This window comes from Osmia lignaria, chromosome 10 (assembly GCF_051020975.1).
Source record: "Osmia lignaria lignaria isolate PbOS001 chromosome 10, iyOsmLign1, whole genome shotgun sequence".
Classification (NCBI taxonomy): domain Eukaryota; kingdom Metazoa; phylum Arthropoda; class Insecta; order Hymenoptera; family Megachilidae; genus Osmia; species Osmia lignaria.
In genome coordinates, this window is record NC_135041.1 from 8787132 (window position 1) to 8801959 (window position 14828).

Sequence of the window (14828 nt, forward strand, 5' to 3'; positions counted from 1 at the left end):
TATTGTACCTTCTTTTTCGGATAAATAATGTATGTAATGAAAGTAAATACGCAAATCCTAAAAATTACAGATCGTAAACGTGCGAAAAGGCCACAGGAACGAAATCGAGCGCGTTCCATGAGACAAAAGCGATCGATCGCCTATGACGAGCGGTCGTTTCAACCCATTCGGATCGGAATTTCCGCGAGACTCGATGGAATTCGTTTTTCACCCGGGTAGACGGGCGAAATTTGCCGAAAGGTTGCCGCGATGGAAGGAAAACACGATCTGCGTGTGCAAACAATTCTGTCAACGAATTTAATTTCACTGCGATGTAAATTTGTATCCGTTCGGCCGAACAAAGAGAAAAGGGTACAATTAAAATCAGATACTGCTGCCTCCGATGCTGGCAACGTTTCCCGAAGAGCCTGAAACATACGAACACCGCAACTATTCTTCCTTTTTAGACTTTTCGTTAAAGCCTCCTCTTTTTCCTTTTTAATCGCTATGAATTTATCGATGATATATTCTCGAGCTGGTACAATTTTGTCCATTATAAAAGAATTATTTATTTTTGACTCTGCTAAGCTTTCGATATTCTGAAAATCTTCAGGGAAGAAGAAATTCTTCAGAGACAAAGTCAGACAGAATAGGATCTTACATCTTCGGTAGCGGACATCTTTTACGGGGTTTTCGAGGCTTCAGTCGAAATGTACGAAGACGCTGGGATGGTCGTTATGAATAATACCTCTATAACGTCTGGTCCGTCGTTTCAGGATTTCAATTGTTAAACCCCGGCCCCGGGAGGGAGCGTGAACGGTGAAGAATAGTAAAGATGAAGTCCCGGCACAATACTCCGTTTCGTCGTTCGAAGCCGGCCAAAAGCTCATTCCGCTCCGTCAGCCGCGACGCTTCGAACGATCCTGCACGACGAATCTCAGCGACGATTTGATGTTACGACGTCGTCCAAGAGATTCTTGAAAACTGACGATAAAACCAGACCCTTTATCCTTGAACTTCTCACTTTCACCCTGAGTTTTCATTGTGATTCTTCGAATTAACCTTCTATAATAATAAAAATCTTAGAAAAAAAAAAAAAGTAGAGGATGGTAAGTTTTATTTATCACTATTCTGTGTCTCTTCTAGAGTTAACGCTAATTATGAACATCCCCTTTCAATTAATAATTTTTTCTCCAAGCAGATTTCTGAGAAATCACACTCGACCAGTATCTCGGTAACTTCCTCTTCCCTCTCGGATCCTGTCTCCTTGCAATTCAGCCTGTCCGTGTCCTTTTCTCTGAATCACGTTCGTCTCGTCCTTTTTGTCGCGCTACATATCTGTTTCTATCCGATGAGTCTGCTCGTCATTCGTTCAGTCTAGCTCGACGTCGAAAGACCGCGTCCTTTTCTTCCTCGGCTTTCGAGTGTCAAATATTTGCCAAGCCCGGGGCTCGGCACGATCGTTCTCGAGATTACACGGGAATGCGGGTGATCAAAAGTTCGTCGTTGAAGCGAAGAAAAGGGAAGGGTGTCGTTGGATGGGTGGATGGACCGGAGTCAGAGAGACGGATGTAAAGGAACCGGAGGATAAGGGAGTGGAAAGGATGCTGGCTGTGAAGGTAGGATCAAGCCTCCGGACCCTGTGCAAGACAACCTGCAGCAGGAGAATCGTTTTGTAATTGATAGGAGTGTTTGTTCGCGTTTGTAAATACCATTCCATTAGTGGTGCCGCGAGCATGAACTACATGAACTTCGCTGCACACCAAAGTTTCCAGCTACCTCGGTAACTATCGCCACGCACGGCAAACGGAAGTGAGAGAAATTGAGAGCCTCTATCGTCTAACTCTCAGCTATCTTCCCTTTCCCTTACCTGTTCTCTAAACTACCCTTCCACTTACACAGGCTGTACCTTGCAGAGGGTATCCCCTGATTTTTCAAACGTTTCAAATAATTTAAATTAATTTTACCTAATATTTTATAATATTTTATAGTAATATTTATAGTATTCTGTATCCACTAGCTTTTCTTTTCTTTCTTTTTTTTTAACTTCACCGTCTTACTGTTTATCTTTCTTACGTTATTTCCATTTTTCTTTGTTATTCTTCCCTCCACAGAGCTTCCTCCTCAATTTTTAATTTCCAAGTGATTTTTCAGTCTCTCCCTTGGACATTTCTGTCTTCCCTTTTTTAAACAATTCTTCTTGTTCTTAAAGGTGCACTCTGTCTCATCTGTTTATTAATTCGAAGCTTGTTTCCACATTTTCCTGTTTTCTTTGTATATCCCTTTCAACGGTAATCATTTTATCTATTTCATTTCAGTCTCCTTCGCCCTCTGTTATTATTTCCTCTATTTTTTTCCCTCTCGTCCCATCTTTTCTCGCAATTTTCCTCCAATCCTTTTTCAGCTTCGTTGTTCTTTCTCCGCCAGTTCTCTCTGCTCTCCGAACCATAACGTTGCTCGTCTCTCTTTCATCCTCGCTCATCTCGTTGCTCTGCCCCTTTCGGGGCGGACCGTCTACTGTACGCTTACACAAATACGATTATGGAGTTACATAGGTGCAACAGTAACGCGTGAAATTACACGTGCTGCGATTGTGCATTATTTACGTACATCACGATTTAGGAAAATTTTCAAATTTCTTTTGTTTATTCTAATTTCTGCGTCAATAGCGGTGCGTGGAATTAGATGCAATCGCTTTATTGAAGAGAAGGCACCCACACGCTTTGTGAGCTTACAGAAACCGATGAGGCAGCCGATATTAGGGGTAACTCGATGGATTATACGGCTAATTTCTAAAGTGGTCCACAGCCTGCCTGAATTATGCGTCGGCTGCCTTAGCATCCCGACGCTCGACCGATCGATTAATATCGGTCGTATGGTTACCATTGTCCGTTCAGGACACCTATCCTTGCTCGACCTTATCGGCCGTGTCCTACGATTTGTCAGAATGACGCATACATTTGCGCATTATACCGGAAATTCTCGAGGAACGACACTATCCGCGGTTAATTCCGGTTTAAGGAGATCGACGCTGGAATTTCCATAGAATCGATTTCATTCCGCGATGATTTACGAACGACGGGAATAATTGAAGGAATCCGATACTATCGGATAGCTTAAATTTTTCATCCAATGTACGAGTTCGATGAAAACACTGAAAGAGGAAGGATGATCGGTGAATGGGAAGCGGAATTCTCATAAACAAAGGAGGATTGTTTTATTCCGACAATCGTCTCAGGAACGTCGAGGACGTTTCACGCAGTTCAGAAACGAACGTGCGATTTTATTCGCGTAATTTCGAAGCAGCCCCGGCATGAACGTCGTCCCGTCTTGAATTTTACGACTGATCGCTCTGGGAGACGCCATCTCGGTTGCTTCCCTTCATAGCCTTTCGCGAAAAGAGGAACGAAATTCCAGTTGCCTAAGTTTTTATCCCACCTCCGGAGGATATAAGCGAGATTTTATTTTTCCTGATAGATCTGGAGTTTCATTTGGGATAGCAATCTTAAATTTTGTTGCACGTTAATAAGTTTTGTAATTTAAAATAAGAGATTTTGGTGTAGCGATTTTGGTTGATGTTAAGGGATCATAGATGGACCGGGTTCTAGCAATCACGTTTGAAATTGTTGTTTCCGTGGGTTGGCCGCAAGCGGAGATGACGCGGTCCGAATGAAACCTACACCCGGCCACATAACGAAGTCCGCAATATTTGTCCTGGCAATGAGTAATTAAAATGCAAATTACGAGTCGCGAGTAAATATGTTTGCACGAGTCGTGCCAAATGCAGCCACGATCGCTAGGATTACCCTTTCACCGGCACCCGATAACGTCCGCGTCCATGGTGTTTGCCGTTTTCCACCTATACCGCGAAAATGTTGCCTCGTTCACGGGAAACAATTAAACGAAAGGCTTACACAGGGCTATTTTCTCAGTCATCGCGGATTATTGCTTTTGAATTCGTTGCCGAAAAATAGCAGGGTTCTTTTTATTTTCCAATGTTACGTCGAGAGACGTAGTTTTATGAATTTTCATTCTGTAATTTAGTTTTTCTTTTCTTTCTCCACCTAGTGTCTTCGCCTTTTCACTGCCACCTTGTTTGTCTTCGCGCGAGGCAAATCATTTTACGGTTTCCAAGCGACGACTCGAAACTCACGGTATTACAGAGCGTGGTAATTACCACGGTTCTGATTACCCCGCCAGCCGAAGAGAGATAATTACACGCTATGTATTCGCCAGCGCGACACTCAAACTCTACAAAAATAATATTATTTTTCCTTTTGCCTCTTATCAAGAGCCAAGCAATAAACTAAAGGAAATTATCAGGTAAGGATCACGAAGAAATAGGTATAACACGTTCGCCATCGATTCGATTGTTTGTGTAGGTGTTAGGTGGTGTAATTACAGACGTAGCAGCTCGGTCACGGCCGGTTGAAATTCATTTGGCAGCTGGTAATAGAAAAGCGAACTGTACGAGGTCAGAACTCGAAGCTTATCGAGAGGAGACCGGTTGACCGGAAGCGAGGACGCGCTCGCGGCTAGCCATCCGGTTCCGTGAGGTTGGGGTTAACCTGGTGGTCGCCTCCCAGAGGCCTTGTACTCGGAAATAGACTACGGTATATACGGTTTACGATGCAACTCCAACGGGAACAGTCGGGATACTATTGATAACACCTTACACTCCACTTTTGTTTTAACAATAATCCTCCCGTTTGAATCCATTTAGTGCTTTCATTTGTCCCTTTGACACGCTGATGCTATTAGCTTTATTTATTCTTTCAAATATAAATAGAAAAATGATCCATCTTTCACCTTATATTATCAAGCTCTTATTTTGCAATATTTTGCAATACGCAAACCAAAGGACAAGGGTCCTGTTTATTTTACCCGGATTAAACGCGACGTGCAATAGGGTAATTTTGGCAAAGCTTGTTTTCCGGGGGGGGGGGGGGGGGAGGGCAATATCTCTATTTTAAATTCAGCCAATGCGGTGGCAATAAATATGCACCGTGATGTTATGCACGATGTAAGAAATATCATATTTCCCTTTATACGAATCAGTATCTAAATGGTATTGCAAGGAATACGCCAAGAAGTACCGGTCAAGTCATAAACCAAGGCAGCCATAAAAGTCTAAATTTCGTACTGCGTAAACTTTAAACGCGAAAATTATTCAGCTCTCCGCGAGTATATTTAAGTAACGACCGTTACGTTCACTATACCTAGGCACTAACTATTTAACTTAAGACATTAACTCTTTAGTCGCTGAAAGTACGATCGCGATCGTCTGAAGAAATGCATTCCCTTTCTTTGATCTTTCATTCGACCTTATGTTATTTATTCCGGTATAAATTGAAGCAGATCGCAATCAGGGTGTTAACCATAAGCCGATCCTTATGGTATACCCCAATTGGAATTCCTTTAATCGTGTTTAAAGCTCGCTTAATCCGACCTAAGACGATGCTCATTGCGTTTTAATTCCCGGCAAATGGTCCCGGTCGGTCCAAGTTAATCCCGTGTCTATTTGCGTCGAGCAGGAATTCCGCGCGTATCGGCGTCCGTCGCGTCGTCGCGTAAGGAATTCCGTATTAAAAGTTTACCTCGTCGTTACGACCAACCGCTTGCGGCGAACTGCAGGAATTCCGTTATGCGACCTACCAGAAATTCCATAGTTACCTGTGTTATCCGTCGTTCCAATGGCTCTCGTTCCACTCTCGTAATAGAAATCGAATCTATCAAGCTTCGACTCCTTATCGCTTCTTTGTCACCAAATGTTCTTCTAAATCATCTCTCCATCGCATCAGAATTCGTCGCACGATGTTGTACTGAAAACCGTGAAGGATCATCAACGGGTCGTTAGATAAAATCCCGAGTGCGCTATCAACACGGATTTTATCTTTCATTCTATTTCCCTATTCTGCTTTTCACTGTCAAATTAGAGGGAGAGTTTTGTTCGTTGCTCGTTGTCAGGTTGAATTTCAGAAAAAAAATTCCTGCAACACGTACAGCATGCAGGATGGAGAATACGTGAGACAGAATCACAATAAAAGAGAATTCTGCCCGAGGGTTTGATGTAACGAAGGCTGTTGTTTTAGCGCGCCACACTGGCAAGCGTATTGTCCTGTACTCGCTTTAATCATTCACGGTGTAAACAAGCTAACAGTCAAAACGATAAAGCTACTCTCCTATTATGACTCGAATATCAGGCCGAGAAATTTTGCCCCAGGCCATCACTGCTAAATCTATCAAATTGATTGGAAATGTAAGATTCTTGTGTAATTATTATTAAAGACTTTTAGTTTAGACTAAAGATTGCAAAGTTCCAGCGGCACGATGGGGTTAATAAGTGAAATAAAAAAGAAATTCAGAAGGTATTCATCTTCTGACAGGTTAACGTAAGACGGAAACGGTAGTTGGCGGTTTCCTTCTGACGGCAACCGAATTTGATGGGGTATTTTCAGTTACGAATTACCTGCAACGTTGGCTTCAGATCTTTTCAGCCATTCTACACGGTCGCGTACTGTCGTAGAATTTTACTCAGAATTTCTATACGATGCCGGCGCACCGCTAACATTCCGGGGTCGCGTACGGTGCATAAAAGCGACTCGTTGGAAAACGTTCACGTAGGGTAAGGAAGGACGAACGCCTAAGGCAGCTGCTTGCAACCCCATGCTACATACGTTCCACCGTTTTATTTCGTCATTGTTTTCCCGGAACTTTTCGTCCGCTTCTGCGAACACGACGACCGTAAATTCACTATTTCCCTCGACGCAACTCCTTTCACCTCCGCGCGACACGTTTCTCGCTTCTTTCCCTCCGCTTCTACATATATATTCCATCTTTCCTTCTCCTTCTTTATCCTTCTTGATTTATTGCCACGTTGTAATTTCTGTATCGAGGGCCGAACGGACACGCGAAAACTTTGCCGCGAAAACGATACATTCATGAGCGCTTCTCTTATTTTCAAACTTTTCCCAATAACTAACGACATTTCCGGCAGTTCGTTTCTCATTTTTCCTACCTTTAAGTCGCCGTTTTTGCGACACCCACGTGTTACCAGCTCGCGTGACAAATAGCTCTTGCTTAAACAGCGACAGCTGCAGTAAACGCGTTTATTTGTGTAATAATGAAAGAATAAAATCGTCGATGTCGTTGATATATCACAGAATGGGATGTGATAGGGCGAGTATAATTTTCCGTATCACGGATACTTTATATTCTTATGGCGGGGCTCTTCTGTCATATTTTCGACAGAATCGAGCAAAAGGAACAGTGTGACAGGACGAAATGGAATGCCGTTTGTGGGCTTGTCACGCGCGACAGGAGCCACAAAACGGCTTGGTCTTGCGAGGCTCGTCGAAGCGGAATACGAGGAAGCAGACAGCAGAAGACGAAACGCTACAGCCTGTCGGGATTATTTGCACATCATGCCGGCGGAGAGCTTTGCCGGAATCCCCGCGATCGTACGCTTCAATCGACGCATCGTAAATCTTTGATTTTGATTTAACTTTGCATTGAAATTCGGTTCGATGAAATTTCTATGAAATTTATCATTGATCTTCAAATTATTTAACTCGCTGATGAGAAATGAATACATTCGGTACACATTCTAATTAGCCCGTTTGTTTGTTAGATTTGCACAGCGAATCGTGTGCTTTTATTTACAAAGCAATTAATATTGGAAACATGTTGTGCCTGACGTTCAGTTGTTTAAATCCATTTAAATGAATAGTCAAAGAAACGGGTAAGAATTATCGAACAGACTAAACTTTTAGTCATTCGTTTCAGCAGAGACAAACATTTTATCGTTCGCAGTGGATTTCTCGTGTATCGTTGGTATCGCGTTTCCCGCTTTTCAGATAAAGCTGCAGGCGATATGGATATTAAGAATCGATATTTGAAACATTATGCGCAAGGTCAGTGAATTGAAAACACAGAGCCAGCCCCTCGCTGCTTTTCATTCTACATTAGGATTCAACCTTTTCTCCATGGATTCGGTACATACATACAAGAAATTCGTCGATCTATACACGCGTTCGTTTCGCAGTTTTAATACCCCGCTTATGATTTATGGATCAGAATACATATTGCATCTACTGGACCGGTCGCATTAATGTTCACGTTTCTTTGAGGGATTTGATGATTCTGGTTTCGCGACAGCAAAGGAAATTACATGGGGAACGGTGCTTTGAAAATTTTTCTTAAATTATCGTTCCTATTGCAATACCTTGCTAAATGCAAAAAATCTAACACTTCGTTACTCTTATCAATGTCCGCCGAATGTTTCCGCTTTTCGTTATCAAGAATGTAACCGCCGGAAAAGCTGCTATCACCACTGTCTTTGCTTGTATGATATTTGTTAATACTCGAGATGGGAGAGCTACTATTTGGATTAAATGGGTCTCGGACCGCGGGCCTACTTGCAATAAGCATGTGCAAAATCTATGTTATGTGGAATTTTGGAATAAGATAATTTTCATGTGGAAACATAATACTTGTAACAAATTTATTTGAAATGAATTTCATTCCATGTCACCTGTTCCATGTTCACATGCTTATTAGGCCGCGGTCCGCGGTATAAAATAAGCTCAATGGCACTTTTGACCATCTTATCCTGCTATACACTTTGTACGGTTACAAGCAAGTCGGCCGGTTCGAAAATATTAATTGCAATAGCTGGCCTCGAGCGGAGTAATGGCGCAAGGCGAGGAAGGAAGCGCGAATCGCGTTAAAGTCCTTAAAAAGTAGCGGTCGGACGTAATCTTAAATAATGTCTGCCATTCGTCAGATGTTAAATTTTAGAGTGGCGCCAGGACAAATGAGCGGCTGGATGGAGTTGCAAATCAGGAATTTGTCACGGGGAACCGCTCTTAAACGAGTGTCCCCGGTTTCAGAACTCGCGGGCATTTCGTCTGATAACGCTTTTAAATTTTCGTTAGCGTACCGTTGCCTCTTCTAAACGACGTAAAGTAAGAAAAACGGTCACACGAGCAAGGAACACAGTAGACATCCCTTAGTCTATTCAACCACTACGTGCATTTATATCGCTCCTTTGGTCCTCTTCTTTTTAAATTTTCAATAAAACAGTAAGCATAAATTCTCTCACTCGTAGATTTTCATCTTTTTAACTCAAAATAATATTTGTTAACAGGACTTAACTAACCGAAGTGCAATCCTTTATTTTCAGACGGTATTAAGGGATACGTATCATGGTCATCCGTTTGAACCGAAAACGGCGAAGAACAACATGGCCAGCGAATCCATTTCGTACGCTCTCCACGAACAAACAATCATTACAGAGTTCACGGAACCTCGGATGAGCTCGAGAAAACACCGATACAATCTCGGGCGTGTACCGAGCTATTTTCAGTGTTGCCTTCTTTTATTTCTTTGTTTGAAACAACGTCGTCTTGGAAAAGCCAGGACCCTTCTGCTCGTACGTACACCCCCGCAGACAGCGATGGTATTTGTGTACAGAGCGGAGTTTCTTCGTTCGTTTTATATTATTAAGTTTCTAACGTACTGAAAAGAGCCGGCGGAATGTGTTACAACAGTCGGAGTAACCGTGAGCTGGGAGCGACGCTAATATCGCCGAGGATCTTGCCAAATTGTCGCAATAAGCGTCGCAATGTCGGTGGCTTCTTGCGACACCGTATTCTGATATGTTTTAACCGAGCACGGGAGATGGTGGCATGCAACCTGTTCCCTTTTGGTGATTACACTCACTACAGATCCAACAAGACTAGACATGCTTTCTTTTAGAGGGCTTTTGAATGTGTGCTTCGAGTAAGAGCACTGTCTGCTCTATCCTAGTAGAAAAATGCGCAAAATTTCGCATTGCAATAACCCAATCGCGGAAAAAGAAATTTTTTATTTCATAGCCCGTTTAGAAACTCCTTTCTCTTTTATCATAAGCTTATGACAAAGACCTGCTAGGCAGCTATCTTCTTTCTATAACAAAGAGTTTCTACCCAAGTTCCTTTATAAACATTTTCAGCTAACTTTAATAAATTTTTTACAAAAATAATTAAAACATGTTGAAACGATTATAACGATCCTTAGCGTAGAGGAACGGCAGGTAATTGCAGTTATCTTTAACGAAAGAAGGTTAACGAGGTGCAACCGCGTTCCATAAACGGAAAGTCTGCCAGCAGTCTAAACAGCGAGCGTTCACGTGTCATTATACACGCCGGCAATTGTCAACTTTCGGACAACGAGTAGAACATTTTCCAGCTTAATGTGCCTTTTGGCGAGGGTGCTGGTGCCGTGGTTCTTACCGAAACGAGCTAGGAGGTCGTAGTGGCAACGACTTTTCCATGCATACCTCCTAGTAACCGTGCACGTAATACGAGTTACGTCATTAGTATGTAATAACTTTGACACAGTAGTTGCAACGACATTACCGGTGCATTAAAGTTAATTCAATATCAACCGGAGTTTCTCATCTTTGACATCTTCACGCCGCCCCCGCCCCCAACCCCGCCCCAGAACATTGGACCCGGGGATTCTCCTTTGTCCCGGTGCACTTGGCGACGCGGAAATCGTCGAACTGGGGGAACGAGCTGCCGCGAATGGCGCTCATAAATGGTTTCCATGGTGTCGGAAAGTTTATCGAATCGGAGCCATGGTTTTCGAATTAATCTCAACACCGACGCGATGTGGCGTCGATTGGAATTAAAACGTTCACCGAAACGAAGAGGAATTCTTTGAATTATTGCAAGATATTTTATAGAGTGACTTTGGTTTCAATGCACTTGATGGTTTATTTATTTAAAACATTTTTAAGCTCCACCACGACTATTTTAAAATTGTTTTTCCCTCAACCACTTAAGTTTATTTTGTTCTTTAATCGATCGGTAATTAAGTTGTCGTAAGGGATGATAATCACGTTTTAATTCATCGTTATTTCGCGTGTTCTACAGCGAATGTGGTAGCAGCTACACGGAATAAAAGTAACAGTCGAATGGTGTTAGCAATCGGTGACAGAAAAGTTATTGGATCGTGTCTGCGGTTTAATAGGATTATTGCAATGGCCAGTCGAAAGCTATCAGCTCAGGCTGCGACGTCTCGAGGAGCCTCGAAATTAAACATTTCTGTCTGTGTCTCTCCAATGTTCCAAGGGAAAGCACTACTTCCATGGCTTATACGACTTTCTATCGGTTTTCCTTCAATACGAACTATAACAGCATCGATATTTTATCTCCTACATTTTTCGCTCCTGTACAACGACTGCTGTACTCTTTCCAACATGCGGGATGTTTAACCCTCGCTAACCTCGATATCGGGTCACTTTTGACCCACATTTTGAGCGACAAAAGAAGTTACTCATCATCGACTGTATCAAGAGAAATATTGATGTTTTCAGTCCACGTTACAGTTGAATACAGCAAGGATTTAAATAGCTAGCGCAGACAGGTGTATATTAATTGATTATATATTTTCTATATTTCTAACATGCATTTTATAACATTCTAAATAAAATTTATATCAAAAACGAAAACCATTCACGTCGAGAAATTTAATTCTTAGATTTTACAATATTATTCATTTATTCCTATAACACCGTTTTGAGATCCTAGTGGATCTAAGAAAAGAAACTACCTCATATAAAGATACGTATGATGATATAGAATCAGGAATGCTTTGAGACCCTTGTAAAACATGCAACAGGATGTAACGTGGAAAATATTGCAACCCCTATGTTATACCTTGGATCGCGTTACATCCGGGGATATGTAAGGGTTTAAGCAATACCTGTTACTTCTGTGATCCAATCCTTTACTTCGGATGTGGCTGTGAAAGCCGTTGGATATTTCGAGCTGCAAGATCGGCTCCACGAAGTTATACCTTAGAATTAAATCATCTTCTGTGTTTCTGCTCTTAGATGTAATTTTCATTCATAAAACTCACCGAATAACATGTTTTCAAAGATGAGAGGCGAACCGGAATCACCCACACACGGACCAGCACCGTTAGACAAGGCACAGAACATCCTGTTCGTTAATATATCACCTCCACTGGCTTGCTGACAGTTCTCGTTGTTAATTTTCTGCATGGTGCTACGTAACAATTCCTCTGACACGGGACCTAACAACTGAACAAACTCGTTCGAACATTTCCAAAGCGGATAACAGGAAAAATTCTGAATTCTTACCCTGGATGCACCCCAACCGAGGACTTGCACCTGCACGCCATCCTCGATCATCGAGTGACTTTGAGGTAATTTGATCGATTGCTTCATGTTGTCGTATTTTATACTATCAGCAAGCTGAAAGAAATATACACGCAGTAGTAATTTGTTATTACAAAAGACAAAAATAGAATTTGAAATATTACCTCGATGAGACCAACATCGTAGTCGTAAATATTTTCGTTAAACGCTGGATGTATCGTCACACTTTTCACTCGGAAAATCTCACCGTTCTCGTAGTAATGCGACGTCCCTGCTCTCACGTGAAAGCCCTTCACCCGTATCCTGTAAAAAGTATAGAAAAAGGAAAGTGGGATATCCCATTGAATAGATGAGTAAAAATACGGTGTATTAATCTTGCCTGAGAGCACACTGAGCCGATGTTATTATCCACTTTTCACCGATTATACTACCGCCGCAGAAATGCTCGACTTCGTGTCCGAAAAACGTGCCATTATTCTGCAGCGAGACCTGCAACCGGAAGTAACGATTCTCTAAATGCCAAATCGACCGTGATGATGTATCGTGCGTGGTACTAACCGCAAATGGATATTCCTCTATGCCAGCTTGGGCTCCTCCGATGATCCTTGATCCTGGTGAATCCTGCTCTTGCATCGGCACGATTCGTTTCTGATAATTCCCTACAAACGTACAATTTTGGACGTTCGATATAGATACTCGATACATGGTTTTGGTTAATTTAATCTAGGTATTTTATTTGGTAATTTAATTCCTTTGATGAACTCGCCAATGTATTGTTTGACGTTAATTGAAAATTGTTTAATTACTAAAGTTTCAAAGTTTAGCAAATTATTGTGTTACATTTGTAATTGAATGAATTTAATTCAACACAATATTATTATACTTAAACCATATCCGGAAGCCGTGCAGAGCACCGAGAAGCCAAAGATCATCAACAATGACGAGTACATGGTAACTACTTTTCTGATTATGAAAGGTACCGAGTGTTTCCTTATAAAGCAATCGCCACGTAACGTTTGCATAAACAATGCGATTTAGCGATTACCGTGTCCGTCTTTCGTTTATCGGGAAGCTGTTAATGCTGCTAATACTATGCAATTAAGGGCTGAACCATCGTCAGTAAAATGTTTTCCACGTGTGGTCAAAAAATGGCTCAAGTTATTAAGATAACGGCGAAGGAACTTTAGTATCCACATCCGTGTTGCAATGGGTCATAAATTTGATGTTTTATTGGAATCCGTTTTTATAGAATTTTTGGACACGTTTAAGTACAAGTAATACTTTGTTTATCATTTTGTAAAATCGTCTCGTCTGCGTTTAAACAAAAAGAACCTCGTCGATATGAAAAATTGTTTTCAATATTACAATAGTTTCACGTGGAAAGTAGCTCGATGCGTATTGAAGCTCATTGTTCGTTGCATAGCCATTGATTCGTGCAAATATCGAATTAATAAACTCTACTCTCATTTAATACGTAACGCAGCCGTGATTTCATTGTTCCCAGTTGAAGAGCCGTTTTTTGTCGAAATTCATCGAATTAATTAGCCGGTGGCGTGAGAACCGTGTTGGGTCGAAAAATAATTTTAATTACGTGCCGTGTATATGGTATACGGATGATAAATGTTGTGTCGTTTGTTAACGGCAGGGCAGAGAAACGTGTTCAGCTCATCACCGCGACCAAGTAACGTGATATTTATTATCAAATTAACATACATCACGGATCTGTTGAAAATCTCTTGTTGATTTTCGCTCGTACGCATTAAAATATAAATTACCTATCGACGATTTCGATGTTAAACAGTTTTGATAATTTTTGCTGTTATTTTTCGTTAACTTTTTGATTAAACGTAATCTGCCAATGACTGAGGTAAAATTTCTTATCTTTAATGAAGAAAATAAATAACTCATCTTAATTGACATATCTATTCTTTATAAATAATTTATTGTTTTATTAAGGGTATGAGATAATCAATTAAATTAACGATAATGAACTCACGAAACTTCTACGAAAACCATATACATATAATATAAGACACGATTAATATTTTCAACCAATGTTTGCTCCACAAATTTGTTATTAATTAATATCGCTTCCAAATGTCAACAAGGTCATTTAATAAAATTATTATATGCATAATCGTTATTTGCAAATATATTACTGCGTGTATAATTTTCTCTTTCCAAATATGTTATTTGCATGTTAATTTAACACTCAAGTAGATGACCTTTTGAAAAATAATATTTTGAAATTGCCAACTTAAAATTTTACTACGTATGTAGCACATATTCAAATTATAAGTATCGAAATTTTTAATTTTTTGAAAAAACATGAAATTTTCAACACAGAAATGTAAATCTGGCAGCTGCAAAAATCTGCGAGAATAGTAAATAAAACCACATGCAAAAATTTGATCGAAAACGAAAAAAAAGACGCATTCAATATCACTCGTTTGCACTGCGACTGTAGCCATTCACTAAAGGTACTGAAAGTTGAAATGTTTCAAATTTCCAAAATTTAAATTATTCAGCTTGGGAGCAATGTTTTCATCAATTGAAAACATGTCTAATCAATCATTAATGGTAATTGAGGGTCAAAAGTGAATGTTATCATTAACATCAGCAGCACGTTCCCGAGCGAGAAGATCGTGTTTAAAACGCGATGTAATAGCGGATTTTACGG

The 14828-nt window shown here is 40.9% G+C and overlaps 1 protein-coding gene across 1 annotated transcript; it reads right to left on the bottom strand.

The window, feature by feature from the left end:
* Nucleotides 1-11419: 11419 nt before the first annotated feature.
* Nucleotides 11420-13166, bottom strand: LOC117611625 (trypsin 5G1). The gene is made up of 7 exons (XM_034339638.2): nt 13038-13166; nt 12707-12807; nt 12528-12637; nt 12313-12451; nt 12131-12244; nt 11887-12070; nt 11420-11823 (listed from the first exon to the last, which is right to left on the bottom strand). Exons 1-7 carry the CDS (start codon nt 13096-13098, stop codon nt 11720-11722), a joined length of 813 nt encoding a protein of 270 aa, XP_034195529.2. The 5' UTR covers nt 13099-13166; the 3' UTR covers nt 11420-11719.
* Nucleotides 13167-14828: the final 1662 nt, after the last annotated feature.

Excerpts from the sequence above, each read along its gene's own strand:
- LOC117611625 (XM_034339638.2), bottom strand. The coding sequence starts at position 13,098 with ATGTACTCGTCATTGTTGATGATCTTTGGCTTCTCGGTGCTCTGCACG. Across the intron at positions 12,808-13,037 it reads CTGCACGGCTTCCGGATATG|GGAATTATCAGAAACGAATC; the intron begins GTTTAAGTATAA and ends GTACGTTTGTAG. Across the intron at positions 12,245-12,312 it reads ACGATGTTGGTCTCATCGAG|CTTGCTGATAGTATAAAATA; the intron begins GTAATATTTCAA and ends TATTTCTTTCAG.